Genomic DNA, 17,140 nt, shown 5'->3' with positions numbered 1-17,140 from the left:
AAAATGACTATAGAACTAGACAGAAACAAAGCGTGGATGGTTAGAAAATGCAAATCCATTTAAAATCGTCCGTACGAAAGACTGAGCCTGAAGTCATATCTGAAAATTTCAACTCCACATCTTGCAGCTCGCTTCATGCTGATCAGCAGGTGCGTTTCCATTAACCTGCTTCATGCACAATTTGAAATTGCAAACTTGAAAATGATTAATGGAAACATGTGGAAACTCTCAAATGTCTCTCAAAAACTTAGTCGCTCACATGAAGGTTGTTTTTCAGACGAGTCGACAGAGCAATAATTCAACAAAATAGAAAAATTGAAACACTTTTTTTTTCACATTCAAGTCGTGGCTCCTGCTGTATCAGGCCCCGGGGAGCCAGTTCTGACCGAGAGGCAGACAATCTGTCGTCGCCATGTTTAATTGGAGCGATATCGCGAGAGGAGAAAACCCAGCTCTAGTCACTGAATGGAAACACAGGCCAGTCGCAGCTGTGTGTTATCGACCTTTAAAATACATAAATAATTTGCTTCTATTTTGTGCAAAACTGCAACGGAAAACCCGTCTGCTGATAACACAACATGTAAAAGGTTGTTTTGAGAATAACTAAGTGTGATTCTGTGATGTCACCAGGTAAAACTTGAGACTTGAATGTTTTTGTTTTCTTAAGTCAAGTCTCAAGTCCTCATTCGGTACCAAAAGACTTGACTCCAGATATTTTCTCTCTTTTCTAGAGTGTGCATCAAATATTACAAATCCTCTGCAGAATGTATATGAACAGCTCCGTTAATAATCTCTCCATCTCTTTTTTTTTTTTCCCCCTCTTCCCTCTTTCTTAGGTCTCCTTTGATTTGGCCGAGTACACCGCTAACGTGGACGGCGTGGGCACGCTCCGTCTGTTGGACGCCATAAAGACGTGCGGTCTGACCAACAGCGTCAAGTTCTACCAGGCCTCCACCAGCGAGCTGTACGGCAAAGTCCAGGAGATCCCTCAGAAGGAAACCACTCCCTTCTACCCTCGCTCACCTTACGGTAATAACACGTGGCGACGTCATGTTGATGTGGATCCACATGGAAACACACTCACAGATTACCTAACATTTTCTACCTTGCACCATTTGTCAAGACAAATGTGTATGGCCTTGTAAGGGTGTACAGATTGTTGGATACCAGCGCTTTTTCTCTGAGTGTGTGTCTGTGTGCGTGCACGTTTGTGTGTATGTGTGTGAGTGTGTGTCTGAGTGTGTGTGTGTGTGTGTGTGTGTGTGTGTGTGTGTGTGAATAGAGGGGGGCTTCAGTGCTCAGGCAGCGTTTGAGCTCTCCACACACCCCGAGGCCAAACGTCTGACTGAGGACTGGAGAGGCTCTCGTTTTAACAAAGACACCTTTATATCCACAGCACTCAGCACTCACTTTCAACACACACACACACACACACACACACGTAGGCTGTACACGTGTGGGAGCGATCAGGTTTCATGTTCTCTGTTGTCTAAATGCTCTCCTCACTGACACTTTCCCCATCTGTCAGCACTCAATCTGAGGCTGCATGGGAGGCGCATACCATCATGAGGAGGGCTGCTCCTTCATTAATTAGACTCAGGGAAAAGGTGGGGAGGCGAGAGGTGTCAGGGGGGTTGCCGCGGCAACCTCCCTTCACCTCTAACGTGTACATCCTGACCTCACGGCTTAATCAATGGGCGCCTCCTTTCTCTCGCTCTGGTATTCCCCTCATCACAGAAGGGAGGAGGAGGAGGAGGAGGAGGAGGAAGATGGTGAGGGAAAAAAAAGAGAACTTTTTGTACAAGCCTGCTTTTGGTCAATCAGCAGGAGTCTGAGGTTCTCGTCCCTGATGGTGAAATATGAACTGCGGTACCGCTGTGTTCAACTTTGACATGTAGTGTAGTGTAGAATCTGTCTCTCTTTTACGGCCTCTCTGTGTCTGCAGCTCTATCTCTGCTCACAGTGTCACAACAACTCACACACTCACAACACTGAGCGGCTGCCTGAAGGTTTTATTAGTCGATTGCGTGAATAAAAATCATCACATCAGTGAGAACAAGTCTGCCACTGTGAATCTGAAAAGCTGTGTTGGGTTCTGTGTGATGTGGTACAAATACATTTCTCTCTCTTTGCTCTCCCCTGTTCCCGTCCTCCTCCACCTCTCATCCCCAGGTGCGGCGAAGCTTTACGCCTACTGGATCGTGGTGAACTTTCGAGAGGCCTACGACATGTTCGCTGTCAACGGGATCCTCTTTAACCACGAGAGCCCGAGGAGAGGTGAGCTCACAGCACGACACGCTCTCCGCTTTGTTTGCTTTGTGTCTGACCCTATTGTGGAAGTCGTCGCCGTCGTTGCAACATCTGATAGTGATAGAGGAGAAAACACTAACATGCATTGTTTTGATTAAATTCATAAAAAAAGGAATTTTAAATGAACGTACTCCTGTAATGATCATGGAGGAATCACATCACTTTACGCAGAGTTTAAACAGACTAGGGGAGCGCCGGTACAAACGAGACGCGGGGACGAACAGAGCGCAGTGAGTTCCTCCGAGCCCATACAAGTCGGATGTGGCAAACTGCGTCAGCACTGCTTGTGTGAAATATTGTTTAGATACGTCAGAAAGCGTAAATTCCCTCACACGGCATTTATTTCTGAATGACAAGTTGTGTTCATTGTTTCATTGACGTGATCTTACGACAGATGAATTCAGACTTTAACAGATCCAGAAGTTGCAAGTGCAATGTTGGAGTTTTTCCAGTATAGAAGCAAATCAGATTTTAACCGTCAGGAGTCACTGTCTGAGTGAAACGGCTGCTTTAATTTCGGCCTGCCGCTAATGCAGTCACCGTGTGTGTTACGGCATTTATTAAAGCGTGCAAGTATGACATGTCGTACCAAGCCGTATGTTCTAAAGATTAAACTTAATATTTTCATTTAAGATAAATGAAAAAATATGTTTACAACTACATATTAGGAAGGACAATGTCAGACAGTTTTAACAGAAACAAGAATAACATAAACAATTCAAGTTCATACTGTTGTGTTTCTTCTGTCCCACCACAGACAACTTTAGGTCAAAGTCATATTTTAACAATCGCTCCACATTTGTGCAAAATGACAGCTGGTATCCACAGACCACACGTGTGTTTCATTCGGCCCTGCTCTCCCCTACAGCTTGATCTTTATAGTTTCACTTAGATTAATTAAATAACAAATAAAAATCTATAAAAAGTTCATCAGAAATTTATGCCAAGGCCTTTTTTTTTTTTTTTTTTTTTTTACAGTCAATAACTTCAATAAATAAAAGAATATTCAAGGTTCAGACTTTTTAATAGATAGAGCAGGTAAACAGGAATCATCATCAGGTGTGTAGGAAAGGTTCTGACACACAATGACTAGTTATTTAAAATATACGCCTTATGTTAAGCAATACAAAAACACATTCTGTCATGAAATCAAATCTCACTCTGAAGCCACAGCGTAACATCGTGGAGCGTTTTCTGTACACAAAGCTCAATTGTGTAGCCATAGAACCAAAACCAAGTTTAAATTACCCAAACACAGGGGGTAAGGTAAGGCTGAATTTGTCATGATTTAACATTGTGTCATGTGTCAACAGGCTAAACCCACAATAAAGCAGTAAAACAGAAGGTAAACCATCATTGGATTGTGTAAAAGTATTCAATTACATGCTCTATATAAAGTCATATTCATTCACCGGCGGAGCCAGGTTTCTCATAACTACCTGACACATACACACACACACACACACACACACACACACACACACACAGTCACACATATTATGACACATAGTGAGTGGGTTGTGGTCACATTTTTAATATGTGCTCTGAGCCCCGAGGGTCGCGGGCGCTGGTTTAACCCGATTTACACGCCACCACGATCCAAAATGAATACCACATGACTGCAGCCCCGGCGCTGCACCCAGGTCAGCCGCTCAGGTGTTTATGATTTATCCCCTAATGAAGGCCCTGGCCACGACCCCAGCCGAGGTCAGGGGTCAGCCAGTAAACCCTAATGGGTTACCACAGATAGATAGGTGTGGGAACGGCTGTAGTTTACAGCCGCTTTCAGCAAAGATGGTGTGGTCGCCATCGAGAATGAGTCCACGCAGTCACAGCGTGGTGCAGACAAGTGAGTAGGGGGATGGAGATAAGTAGGGCTGATAAACAGAAAATTAATCTATAACAATAGTTGACTTATTAGTTTCTCGGTGCAAAAACATTCTCTGTTTCCCGCCTCGCAAGTATGAGGATCGGCTGCCTTTGTAAACTCAATATCTTTATTTTATAGATTTTACAGATGTTATAACTGATCAATTAATCAAATACTTCTCAAGGGGCTGATTGAGCGTCCCTGTGAAACTGTGAAGTCAGAGAAGCTTGTGTCCTTCTCCACACGTACACACAATGACCGTATAAGGGCAAAGCTCGCTGCCCTCCCGATAACACGTCCTCGGCCTTTCGGGCCTCGGTCAGCTCTTTCTCATCTCCCTCTCTCTCACTCCGCGTCTATCTTTCCCTCCTTGCCACACACACAAACACACATTCTCTTTCTCCTTTCTTCCTCTCTCTTGCTTCATTTTCATGTCCTTCCTCCTCCTCTTTTCTCCGCAGTCAGCATTTCTGCAGCGGGCCACTGGGTTTACTCCCGCCACTTCTATTCTCAGACTTACGGCTGTTGTTGCTCATAAAGCAGGAACGTTGCGCTGTGATGTGGCCAGATGTCCCACGGCTGCTGCCTTGCACAACCCAGTGTGGCGCTTGCGTTGGCTGTATTGGCCAGTGTTTACCCAGGCCTCTGGGGCCTGCCGTGACCCTGTCGCTGCCACACTGTCGGGGCGTTTGTCCGTGCACTCCCGTCACCCAGGGAAGGGGGCGGTGGGGGGGGGGGGGGGGAGTTGGCGCGTTGTGCCGTGAAACACTCCCATGGCACATTTTTTCATTCTTGCAGGGTATGGTTGTACAGTAAATCACAGAGTGCATTACGTAACCACTGATACGTGTTACTGTACAGAGACAATACGGAGTCAACATGGAGTTTATAAATGATTTCACATACTCAGTGTCACTCCTGGTGTTGTTAACGTCTAATGTCGAACTGTTGGATGCTGTATGCTAACTGGAGTATGTTTTACCATCTCATCATAAAACGTACAAAGTGAAGCACACTAGATTTATTTATTTTTGAGCAGGAATCCGGTTTTATGTTTTATACTAAACTGTGGGAAACTGAAAGCGTAGACTCAGAAAAAAGCAGAGACATAATAGACTGTGGTGGAAACTTGCCAACTCAAATAAACTGTGCAATTTTCGTCACACTTTGCATCGTTGTCTGTCAGTACGATCCATACTCTTCCTGCTTCAGGAAATAGACACATGTGGATCAACATCAATTTTATGTATACTAACTTCCAAAGTAGCACATTAAACATTATTGTACATATTATATACGTTATAAGGCTGAACAATGAAGCGAAATATAATTGAAGGTGGCTCACCCGGTAGAGCGCATACCACGGTCAGTTCTTTCTGCAGCGACCGGAGTGCGTATCCAGCCCGGGCCCTTTGCTGCATGTCATCCCCCTCTCTCTCTCTCTCTTCTACAACTTTCCTCTCACTCTCTCGCCGTGACTGTCACATTAAAGGCAAAAAAAACTGCCCAAAAAATAACCTAAAAAAAACTCCATTCGAAATTGCAATATGGGTATGGAATTTGTATTTACTTTACTAATGTACCTATGTTTCTGTATGGTTGTAATGGCTCCTGTCAGTCGACTGTGACTGGTCTTAAGGGATTACTTTAGCTCATACATTTTTTTTTTTTATTAGTATTATTTTATTTTTCTCTTTCATTGTCTTTCATGCTTCACCCCTGTGTTTTCCCTTGTACACTGCTCTGTATTTTGGAAAATTTGATAAACAAATTGTTAAAAAAAAAAAAAAAGAAAAGAAAAAAAGAAATTGCAATATGGCAGGAGCTGCAATGTTTTGATAAAGGTAAAACGTGTCACAACAGACCGTAAATGAAACATTGTGGTTCAACAGAGACACCCCGGCCTACAAATCATAGTCTCCACATGTGAGAGGAATATACTTGTTTGGTACAAGACTCAACACAAATCACATCATCCTCATTTTCAATTTCAAATTCCAACTGAAATCGTGACTCATATCACAACCACAATATTATTTTATTTTATAATGTTAGTGGACAGTGTGTAATTGTGACACAAATTCACAGTTAGTGAATAAAGATAAAGATAACAGAATCTCAGTAAAAAATTAAATGAAAAAGCTCAAATTAATAAATTCCCACTAATGACTTCTCTCTTTGACACCCAAATGATTTTAGTTTATCACTCTCCGAAACACCAACACAATGACATCACTAAAGAAGCCAGTGAGACGTTGTGCAGATCTCCAGAGGCTGATGAGTTGTCATCACTCCTCTGTTCTCAGCCACACCCAGAACATCTCTGTGCACGGTGTTTGGACACTGTCCCTACGTGTGGTTACACACTTGTGGTGGAGAGAGAGAGAGAGAGAGAGATAAAGGCTCATTCATTACCTGTGTGCCGCCCCTCCACTCTACCTACCGCTCCACTCGAATTATTAGTCACTAATGAGGGAGGAAGTCAGTTTCAGTGGCCCTCGACATCAACCCCCCCCACCCCCCACCCCCACCCCCCTCCTCCTCCCACACACAGGAAAAGCTGTGATGTCATTCTCCCAGGGTGCCACTGGATGTGTGTGTCTGTGTTTGAGAAACAAATAGATGTTTGCTTTTATGAGGAAACTTTTCCCTTTAATAACAAGCCTACTTAGACTTGCTCATGGCGTCTGCTAAAGTGACCTAGTGGTGACCAATCATCTCCACGGTGCAGTGTGGCGTGGTGTGGTGTGTCACATAGGACGGTCTGGTGGCTGCCGGGAATGGCTGGAGAGGGAATAGTGAAGCTGAACACCAGCCTCAGACTTAACTGTCCCTCTGTAGGATCCAACAAGGAGCTCTGTCTCTGTCTCACAGCGCCCAGGATGACTTCATCCCAACAGGAATGCGCTTCTGGTTTCTCTTACCGTTCTCGTAAACACCTGACCGTTCAACCAATAAACAGCCGATCCCCATTGTTCTGCAGCGAGAGGTCAGAATCGGACAGTCGTGGAGGAAAAATAACCCGGTGGAAATCCAGCGTGAAGCAAAGCAAACAGAAGCCTGCATCTGCTGGCTGGTTCACACCGCGGCTAGCTCCTTTCCGGTTAGCTTAGTTGTTAGCCATAACAAACAGCCCTCACACTGACTCTGAAGAGGGGGATTAGCGTTAGCAGGGGTGCTAAATAGACTCCATATTGCTGTGACATATGAGACAGTGCAGTATTCCGCAGATTCTTGGCAACAGTGATCAGCAGTGAAATCTGTGCAAATAACCAGCTCATGTGTTTATTTGGTCATCACGTTCAACAAACACACAGCACCTCAAAGTCCCCAAAAATCTAATTTTGACAATAAAAGCCAAAACCCGATTTTAATTTATAGTTATTAGCAGTGTGTTGATCCAAGGCTAGGCAGTAAATCAGCGCAGTAATATGTTTGGTGTGTGTATCCACTGTTGCTACTACTGACCAGCTCCAGTTGTAGCCTAATCCCCTGGTTTATTTGGGGAAGTCCCATCCATCTCTCCACCCTGAGAGCTCTGTGGTTCACGCTTGGCAGTATAGAATAATATACTGTTATGTTAGGAGAGAAGACCAGTTAGCATTGGGGAAGTTAGAATAGCACTGCCAAAGTCAATGCTACCCCTTAAAACACACACATACACATACATATACACACACACACATACAGCCGCTCAGCCTCTACATGCCTTGGCTTCATCTTTCTGCTTTTGTTGAGGTTGAGCCCAAAGGGTCAGATCGCACGATAGATTTGTAAGAGGATATGTTATCCATTTGTTTGAGAGAGGTTATTTTCAAAGGAGATCTTTGGATGGGAATGACTCGGTCAGGGGGGGGGCGTCGAAGAGATTTGGCGGTATCTTGTAAGACGGAACTCGGCACGGAGCCGGCCCTTTTTGTTTTTTGTTTTTTGTTTTTCGTGCCATCAGGTGTCGATGAGAAAATGGCTGAGCCCCCACCCCACCCCCTCCACACCTTCCACCACCTTTGTGTCTCGTAGCCACAAAGGTGCTTCCCTCCGACTCAGTCTGAGTTGGCGTCAGATGTGTCACGTGGTTGTTGAGGGTTCTGCCTTCTACTCATCCCCACTCCCGCCCTCAAATCTGTGTTTGTTGTCCCAGGTCACCATGGCAACCAAGAATCCTGTTGACTGAGTGCTCGCTTTGAGTGGTGCTAATTGTACCGCAGGTTGAGGGCACCCCGTCGCCTCTCTTCAACCCTTGCCAGGCCCTGTCAGAGCCGTGCAGGCGGACGAGCAAAACCCCAAGGTGTCGATGCGCTGCATTTTGATTTTAATCGAACTTCGGGTTGCCACCAGACGCAGCTACATCTTTGTCTTTGATCCTGGAGTGAAACACTTTGTGTCATTCACTCTCGGTTCTGTAATGTGGAGGTGGTGCTGTCAGTGTTGAAGTTCAAGAAAAACATGTATCACCTACTCCCCTCTCTTTCTCCATTCCCTCCCTTTCTTTCCCCACACCTTTGCACACCATGTGCTGTGTATCCATTTTGTTGCATCACATCCAATTTGAGAAAAAAAAAAAAAATTGACTTTCTTGGTCTTGGTCTTGTTCTTCGCAACCCTCCAGCTCCATTCCAGCGCTCCTCGCATCACATTTCTTTCTGTCTGCGCCCTCCCTGTCAGTTTAGTCAGCCCAGAATGAGGACAGCTGTCTGTCAGGTGTGAATAGATGCTGTGTTGGCAGAGCCGAGTGCATGACCTATCTTGGATATAACGCAAATATTCTCCCCTCGTCAAGTCTCCAGAGATCAATTGGAATGTGAATTGTGCAATAACGGCGATGGCAGACACTGACAGGTCTTTGGCCTAGGTGGAATTTGGCCAACCCCCGACCCGGGGAAGATTCCTCCTGCAAAATTCCTCACTCAGTGCTCCTTGCAAGTCAGGTATTTTGTTCATAACTCAGGTCAGATAAAAGAAGATGGGTATGAGACAAGAACGTTTCCATTTCGATGTAAACAGGGTTCCGGAGTCGACCTAAACCCTTAAACGTGTGGGAGTTGAGATGGAAATTAAGGGTTGCATTTTTCACTTCAAGCCTGCCACAAAGCCTTTCACTCCCCAAGGCCATTGCTCAAAAGACAGAGTGGGATTATGGGATTTGCAGTTCTGGTTGAGTTCCAAAACAGGTGTGTAAACTCTTCATTGAGGTAACCTAAGGGTTCCTATGACAACCCTGTGGCAATCAAAATTATGTCTCGTCTATTTTTTTCTTTACCCACCTTCAGAGCGTTGCCAGTTCAGACAAGCTCACAACAAAAGTGACTCAACTGTCAGACATTTGGAAAATACTTGGAATGAATCTTTTAGTTCAGCTTTTTTAAGAAGAGTAAGCAATAACAGTCCTGTTTTTGGAATGTGGTTCGTTAGAGCAGCCTGGGTGACCAAGTCTTTCCACATTTTTATTAAGAAAAGAGAAAATTTAGTAACATCCTGCAAACCTTTGGACACATTCACGTGGTGATGAAAAACATGCGGCAGGTCTAAAGTTGGAAGACGAAACTTGGCTCAGGAAGGAAATAGATGTTCGACCTTTGTAAATGTAACATTAAAGACGAACTTGATAAATGTTTGACATGATTCAAGGCTTGAATTTACTCAGCTTTTCAGTTTTTTCCAGAGCTAATGTGCCATTCAGCTGAGCCATGACCACACATTATGTCTTCAAAATAACTGTCACAGGAGAGTGATGCAAATAAATCTCGCTGCGGTTGAATCTCAATCGGTAAATGCCCATAAATGTGCTCACAGACAGTAATATAAATGAGTGTGAGTCAGACATCTTGAGGTCTTAGTGTGTAAGGGCTGGGCCGTCACACAGTTTGAAGACAGACTTCATAAGTCACCTTTCTTTAGCAGCGTGGTTCTATCAACAGAATCTGTTGAGTAACCAGGGACGGTCCAGCCAAAATCCCCTCAAAACCCACAGTCCCCTCCCTGACTCCCCCAGACCAGAGCCCCCAGCCGACAGCTTCTGTCCCCATCCTGTCTGGGCCCACATGGCCTGGCTCTGGATGGGAGACATCTCTGCACATTTCTCCTCACCCTCCTCCTCCTCCCTTTTCTCCCCATACTTCAGCCCAGCTGTGCCAACGAAGCCCGTGTGTTACGTTTTTCCTGTCGCTTCTGTGGCCAAAAACTGAAAAGGAATGATGGAAAAAAAAAAATAAAAGAGACGGTTAAGTGAGAATGAGAGCGAGAGAGAGAAAGAGAGTGAGTGTCAGTTTCTGGCACGGGTTTTGCTGCCTGCTCAGTTTTCACGGCCCATGGTTTTATTAGACTTTCCGCCGGGCTGCGGGCAAGGTTAAACGTCCACCGCTGGCCCGCTCGGGTTCGAAACCTCCTGTTAGCCCCCCTGGCTCCTCTCCCCTGCCTCCAACCCCCCTCCTCCTGGTTGTCCTGCGGTGCCGCTGCCAGTAAAGGAAACACATTAACACCCGGGCCAGTAACAGTGTAGGCTTTGTCCACAGCCAGGCAGGCCGGTCCATTAGGCCCACGCTCTGGTCCACACCGCACCAATTAGAGGAGGCAGGGAGCAGAGCCACTCCAAACAGAGGTGTGAGCTTTACAAGGAGACTACAGGTGTGCTCGGGGGGGAATAATGGACTTTATTACTGATTGGGGGTACTGTGCTACACTGTATCCCTCTGCCACCTTTTTAAGAGCCAAGTCGGCTCTGCAGAGTTTTGACAACCTGCGTTTAACCTGCAAACCTGAGTTTCCCTTGGATGTTGGATCATATCACACCCCTGACTTCCAATTTACTGTAGTTACCAATCTGGGCTCTTGTTACATTGCCTCACCCCACCAGGTCCTCACATATGATATATGGATATTGTTCTGTCTTTTGATTTTTTTCTGACTAATCATTTAATCTAAGAAAAAAAAAAGAATAAATAGTGGGAAGTTACCAGAGACCTCAGTGAAATTTTGAGATTGATGTGATTTGTCAGATCAACAGTTCAAAACCCAAATATTATTATTATTTCCTGAATTTCAAAGAGTGATACAAAATAAAAAATAAAGGCTTACTAGTGTTTTAGATAGATGGATAGATAGATAGATAGATAGATAGATAGATAGATAGATAGATAGATAGATAGATAGATAGATAGATAGATGGGTAGATTCTTCATTGTCATTGCATTAAAGTATGCAACAAAAATTGGCAGCATATATTAAAATAAATAAAGACTAAAATCATAAATCATCATTTAAAACAGAAAAATGCAGTATGTACTTGAATTTTAGATGGTAACATTTTTAGCTCTATTGCATGATAAATGGCTCAAAATAATGAATTGCTTAATAGAGGACTACTCAAGTTGGGTGTCCATTTGCCCAGGTAGTAAGACCTATACTGTTTAACCAGAACATCTCTGGTTTGATTCCAGCCAGGGACCCTTGTTGCAAGTCTCTCACTCTTAAGAAAAACTCCAAAAAAACTCCTTCCAAGGGAACTTGCAGAACTGTGAATTAAAAAATATAATGTTCAAAATCAAAGCAGCAGAAACCAACATACTTTTAGTTCCTAAATGGGTCAAAATTCAAAAGCATGGGATCCTACACTTCACACAATGCCACTCGATGGAACCTTTTCATTACACCCTGACTGCTTGGTTAAAAACCCATGTCTTTCACAGGCTCTGTATAGGAAGTTCCCTCTGAGCCACAGAAGACGTTATACAACCGTTTCTGGAGTTCCCCTTTAAAATTATGTTCGATTAACTTTCTCTCCATTGATTAATTGCTTAATTGTCCCATCCCTACATGTGGCATGAGAATGTCCGTGTGTGTGTAGCTGTGAGGTAGATCCCCGTTCCCTGTGGTGTGCGATAAGAGCCTGTCTGGCTGATGTGCATGAGAACAAAGCTGACAGTCATGGATGCATCAGTGGCAGATAAATAATTGCTGGTTAACATTTGACTACAGTTAGCAGGAGCGCTGGTACCTGTCAGAACAGATGAGCTGCCAGGTTAGAGAAGGGCCCCCGGGCCACCAGAAGAGGCGATCATGCAAAGACAGTACGGGTCTGACATCAGAGGGGGTTTCCATCGACAGTTTATCTACGCTCTGTAGACAGGTGCTATTTCCTAATAAACGTGTCTATATTATTGATTCAAAGAACTGAGAGCAATGGATGACTTTGAAGATCCAATTTTATAGCCTTTTGTTTTAAATTGTGTTCGTAGTGTGATCCAGAGAAAGTCTGAAGACCGCACAGAGCCTCATATAAACTCCAGCTCAACATGGCGACAGAGCAGCGTTGACGCGGGGGCCCACGTGACCCGCTACCAACACACAACATGCTGTATTTTCTCAAATAAGCGTGTCTAACCTCCTCTGGTCTGTTTTCACTCAGCCTGCCCAGGGCTGTCGCTTTCCTATGAAATAATTACTACAAATTTGGTGCGTTCGCATGATTGGGTTCATGGGATTTTCCTGTGTCTAAATGGAGGCTCTGCTCCATGTCAGGGCAACAGTGATACAGTGTCGAGACAGAACCGTGCTGTTAAGGCCAGGATGGGCTGCAGAGCTAAATGGCAACATTCATCTCAAGCATGATGAGTTTAAAAAGCTGCATGCAGGAGCTCTTAAGAGGTCCTGAAGAGGTTCACGCAAGGTTGTGGGAGATTTATGTACAGTGGAGATGTTGTGTCAGCTAAAAATAGCTAACTCTTTGATGCCAGTTTCAGGCTTTCCTTTGAAATGATATTTTCACATATCCCAACATATCTGCCATTTGGCTTTTGAACACAAGACAGAAGAGCCCAGCCAGAGCTAAACCCCGCGAGCTCTAATAGGCTGTTTAAACCAAGATGGTGGCATTATTAGTCATGACACCCTAATATTTAGTGTTGATTTCCATCAGTATAATGCTGTGTTTGGGTTGGAGGGCTGGAGCCTTTATTCGCAGGCACGCCGCGGCATCTTCTGCCCCCGCAGCAGGAATAGAGAACACGACACTGGCCCTCAGCGTGCCGCCAAAACACCCAGAAGACTCCTCTAACCCTGCTAGTGGCACAGAAATAGTCATTAGGAGCTCATTTGTTTTCCCGCAGATAAAATCGCCATATGTGTCTCCTCAGATTGAGGGCGATCTGGCAGATGCACCCGCCGTCGATGCGGTGATTCTGGACTGGACACTGCACCGGCGCAGTCAGGGTGGTCCTGTTTGGTTGTCATTTTTGTGTGGAACTTCCCTGTTTCTTTTTTTTTTTTTTTTTGGTGTTGACAGACTGATGCTCTGAGATTTGCCTTGGCCTCCGGCCCAGATTTGACACCGAAACATTGAATTAAAGGGGAAAATGAGAGAGGAGGAATCTAAAAGGATCTAGAGGCTGTAATGTGAGGTGGAAAGGAATTGATTTTACTCAGGGTGGCTTTTTGCTTTGGCTAAAGAAGACTTGGAGCAGTGGTAGAGGTTTGGAGGCCGTCTGTGTGTGTGTGTGTGTGTGTGTGTGTGTGTGTGTGTGTGTGTGGTGATGGAGCGATGTAGAAGTTTGGTAGGGATCTCTAAACTCCATTTTCAAGGAGACCTCGATTTCACTTATCTGCTCCTTGTTTCTCCGTGTCTGACGATCTGTGTTTGTGTGTGTTGGACCACGCTGAACCTCTGTGATATTTATATCCCATGTAAACTGTAATTGAATTCAGAAGATGTCAACAAATCATTTTTTTTTTTTTAATGTATGTGTTTTAGGTTCAAACTTTGTGACGCGTAAGATCAGCCGCTCTGTGGCAAAGATTCACCTGGGCCAACTGGAGAACTTCAGCCTGGGCAACCTGGACTCCAAGAGGGACTGGGGCCACGCCAAAGACTACGTGGAGGTAAAACACACACCATAACCGCACACAAGCCCGGAGAAGTACACACAAACTGTGCGTGCGCTGCTTCAGAGTTGAACAGGGTTCAGATGTGCACATAGCATTAACGGCGTGTTTTCCCAGATCATTTGAGGCCGTAATATGCGATCTGCATGAAGCCTCCTATGATTCTCTGCCAAAAGAGAAACAGAGATAGAGAGAGCGGGAGGAGAGAGAGAGGGCCGCATGCTGTGAGGCCACAGACTGCACTCTGGTTTCCCATAACTCACCCATGTCCCAGATCCCTCCAGGCCCCCATCGCCATTCCCTGAACGCCCGCAGAAGAAAGAGAGATATTAAGGGAACGCCGCGTCCCGGGGACGATGACAGAAATACGGTGTTTGTGTTAACGTCATGGTGCCAGCAGCAAGCAGAGAGAGGAGAGGGGAGATGAAACGAACAGTGGGGTCGTCCAGGAGCAGACGGAGCTCAGCGTTTCTGAACGCCTCCGTTTTTTTCCCACCTCAGCGCTCATGTGTGTGTTTAAGGAAGCGCACATTCCTATATGTGCGTCAAAGTGTGTGATAGGTTAAGGTTGGAACATGTGTGTGTTGCTCGCCGAGATGAAAGACTCGACGGGTTGCCATGTCTGACAGCAGAGCCCTCACAGCGGACGGTGTTGTTATTAGGAGGTGATGGTGGCGCAGGGGGCAGGGGGGGGGCTCTTTGAGATGGGAGTTGGAATGAGGAGGTTACGGCGCTGTTTAACTGCAGATCACAGCGGGGGGGGGGGGGGTCCCACGTCAGAGCGGGGAGGTAGTGGAACGCCGGTTGACGCCGTTGGGGTGGGGCGCGGAGGCGTCAATGGCGTCAGCAGTGTGTCGGTCACAAGTCTGCCGCTCAGTCACATCTTACTGTAACCACACTGAATAATTTAACCTCCTGTGGTAGGAAGTCTGACTTCAGTTGGAACCGGTTACATGGAAGCACAAAAGTTTATTGTTTTAGAAAAATGATCCGTTGTGTGATTTTATTTTCTCCCATGAAAGCAGATTCACATCTGACAAAATAAGAGACAGGGTATATAATCGTTTTGATCACATTTTGGAAGCAAAAGTCCCATTTATTGTTTTTCTCAAACAACAAAAAACATTTTATGCCTTTTAAAGGAAATCTGATCTCAGGTCTGAGGAGTTTAATTGGTTTTTGGAGCCTTTAACAGACCTACACGTTCTCAAAGGTAAATACTGTGTACATTAGGGATTCATAGTTAAAATGAATCACAGATGGATAATGGATACCAGTGTTTATGTTTATCTTTGCTCTATGATTATTTTGTATGTTCTCCTGATGAAATCCTTTCTGATCCCAGAATTTTACCAAAAAAAACCTGGACCTTGTGAAAGGGCCTGATCAATTTAAACTGATTTTTGCACAGATTTTACATCAACATGCATCATCTGACGAAATAAAAGACAGTATATATAATCTTTGCAGTTGCAGATGCAGTTTTGGAAGTAAAAGTCCCATTTATTGTTTTTACAGATATGAGGTGACAGGAAGTTCTAGGTTGAGTGGACTAAACTCGAAGTGAGATGTAGAAGCAGCACAACTGCATAAAAAGTCAAACGAAAAACCTCAGAACAGACCCAGAGTCTGTACTTCACTAACGTACAGAAACAAGAGGATGAAGACGAGAAACTGGAGAACAAAAGGAAAACAGACTGATATCTACGTTTTTCCCGCTTCACTGTAACAGACAAAAATGCTGGTTGTTGGGTCACATCCAGCAGGTTTCTTCATCCGGCTAACTTCAGCCTGTCTGACTGACCAGTTGTGTCCTTATGTGTTGTATGTGCAAACCCTGTACTGCTGGATGTGTGTGTGTGTGTGTGTGTGTGTGTGTGTGTGTGTGTGTGTGTGTGCGCGCACGTGTACTCGCCTGTCCTGGGCGCCCTGGCTTTGAGACGCTCCAGGTTTCCTGTGGGAACTGCCGACATTCCAGTTCTGGTGAATCAGGCACCTCCTTGCCGCGCGTCTCCAGTTTCGGAAAGGCGGATTTCGGGAAGCCAAACAGAAGCTCGAGGTGCTGAGGGGAACTGAGGTGGAGGATGAGGAAGGAGGAGGAGGAGGAGGAGCAGGAGGAGGGGTGGGGTGGGGTGGGGTGGGGTGGGGTGGGGGGGTTGTAGATGAAGGGAGGAGGCAAACAGACTTGTGTTTGTGGGACGTTCGTACATTATGCAAGAACGAGCCATCTCTCCTGCTGAAAGTTCACCCCACCCTGCAGACCATCAAAGGCTGGCGACTGTCACCCCCCCCCGCCCCCCCCCCCCCTTCTCTCTACTTCTCTGTCTCACTATGAAATATCCATCCATCCCGCCAGCGTCAGCAGTGTGTTACCATGGCAAAGTCAAACAACTAGCAATGTGTAAACAGAACCATGTGTGTCTGCTTCAGGCTGACAACTGCTTTTCCTCCCCTCCTCCCTCCCTCTCCTCACCCCACCTAGGACAGGGAAATTGCTTGTAATTGGCTGTGGATGGATTGCGGGTGGCAGGAGGGGCGTGCTGTGTGTCTGCTCTAACGACGTCTGAAGGCGTGCGGCTGGCTGGGCATCGTCTCGGCCGGGTATCGGGTGTCTGTCCCCGGCAGGCAGACAGACCCGGAGCTGCCCAGCTTTTCTCAATGGAGCCCTTCATTATTATTATTATTGTATTACGGGGTACGAGCCGGGAGCCGAACGCTTTAGAATAAGATCAGGAGATAAAATCATTTAAATCCTTCTGATCTCATTTTTCCTCAAAGGGGTTAAACTTTGGACTTTTTTATGACTGTGTTTGAAACCTTTTATTATTTCTTTTTCAGTGTGGTTCTCTGTGATTTGATGACACAGAACAAATTTCTGAATATGGGCACGTCAAGGAGAAAAGGAAACCCACAGCAATCACTCCCTAACGGCTCTTGTCTGAGCAGATAAAGATACATGAGTCGGCCATCTTTACTGTGGACTGCCCTCCTCCCTGCTCCCTTTCCTCTCCTCTCAGCCTCTGCTCCCTCCCTGAGTTGGCCCACGGTGGGTACAGCTGTTTGGAGCCCACCCCCCCCGCACCC

The 17,140-nt window shown here is 45.5% G+C and overlaps 1 protein-coding gene across 1 annotated transcript in view; it reads left to right on the top strand.

Annotated features, from left to right (window-relative positions):
* gmds (GDP-mannose 4,6-dehydratase) overlaps nucleotides 1-17,140 on the top strand; it is a 185,603-nt gene that overhangs the window by 61,637 nt on the left and 106,826 nt on the right. Inside the window, exons 5-7 of the mRNA XM_022753071.1 lie at nucleotides 837-1,029; nucleotides 2,173-2,277; nucleotides 13,926-14,053. Coding sequence (XP_022608792.1) covers nucleotides 837-1,029; nucleotides 2,173-2,277; nucleotides 13,926-14,053 — 426 coding nt within the window. The remainder of the gene's footprint in view (nucleotides 1-836; nucleotides 1,030-2,172; nucleotides 2,278-13,925; nucleotides 14,054-17,140) is intronic.

The sequence above is a fragment of the Seriola dumerili genome, unplaced genomic scaffold (genome assembly GCF_002260705.1).
Source record: "Seriola dumerili isolate Sdu_G_001 unplaced genomic scaffold, Sdu_1.0 BDQW01000189.1, whole genome shotgun sequence".
Taxonomy (NCBI): domain Eukaryota; kingdom Metazoa; phylum Chordata; class Actinopteri; order Carangiformes; family Carangidae; genus Seriola; species Seriola dumerili.
This window is presented reverse-complemented; position numbering and strand designations above follow the sequence as displayed.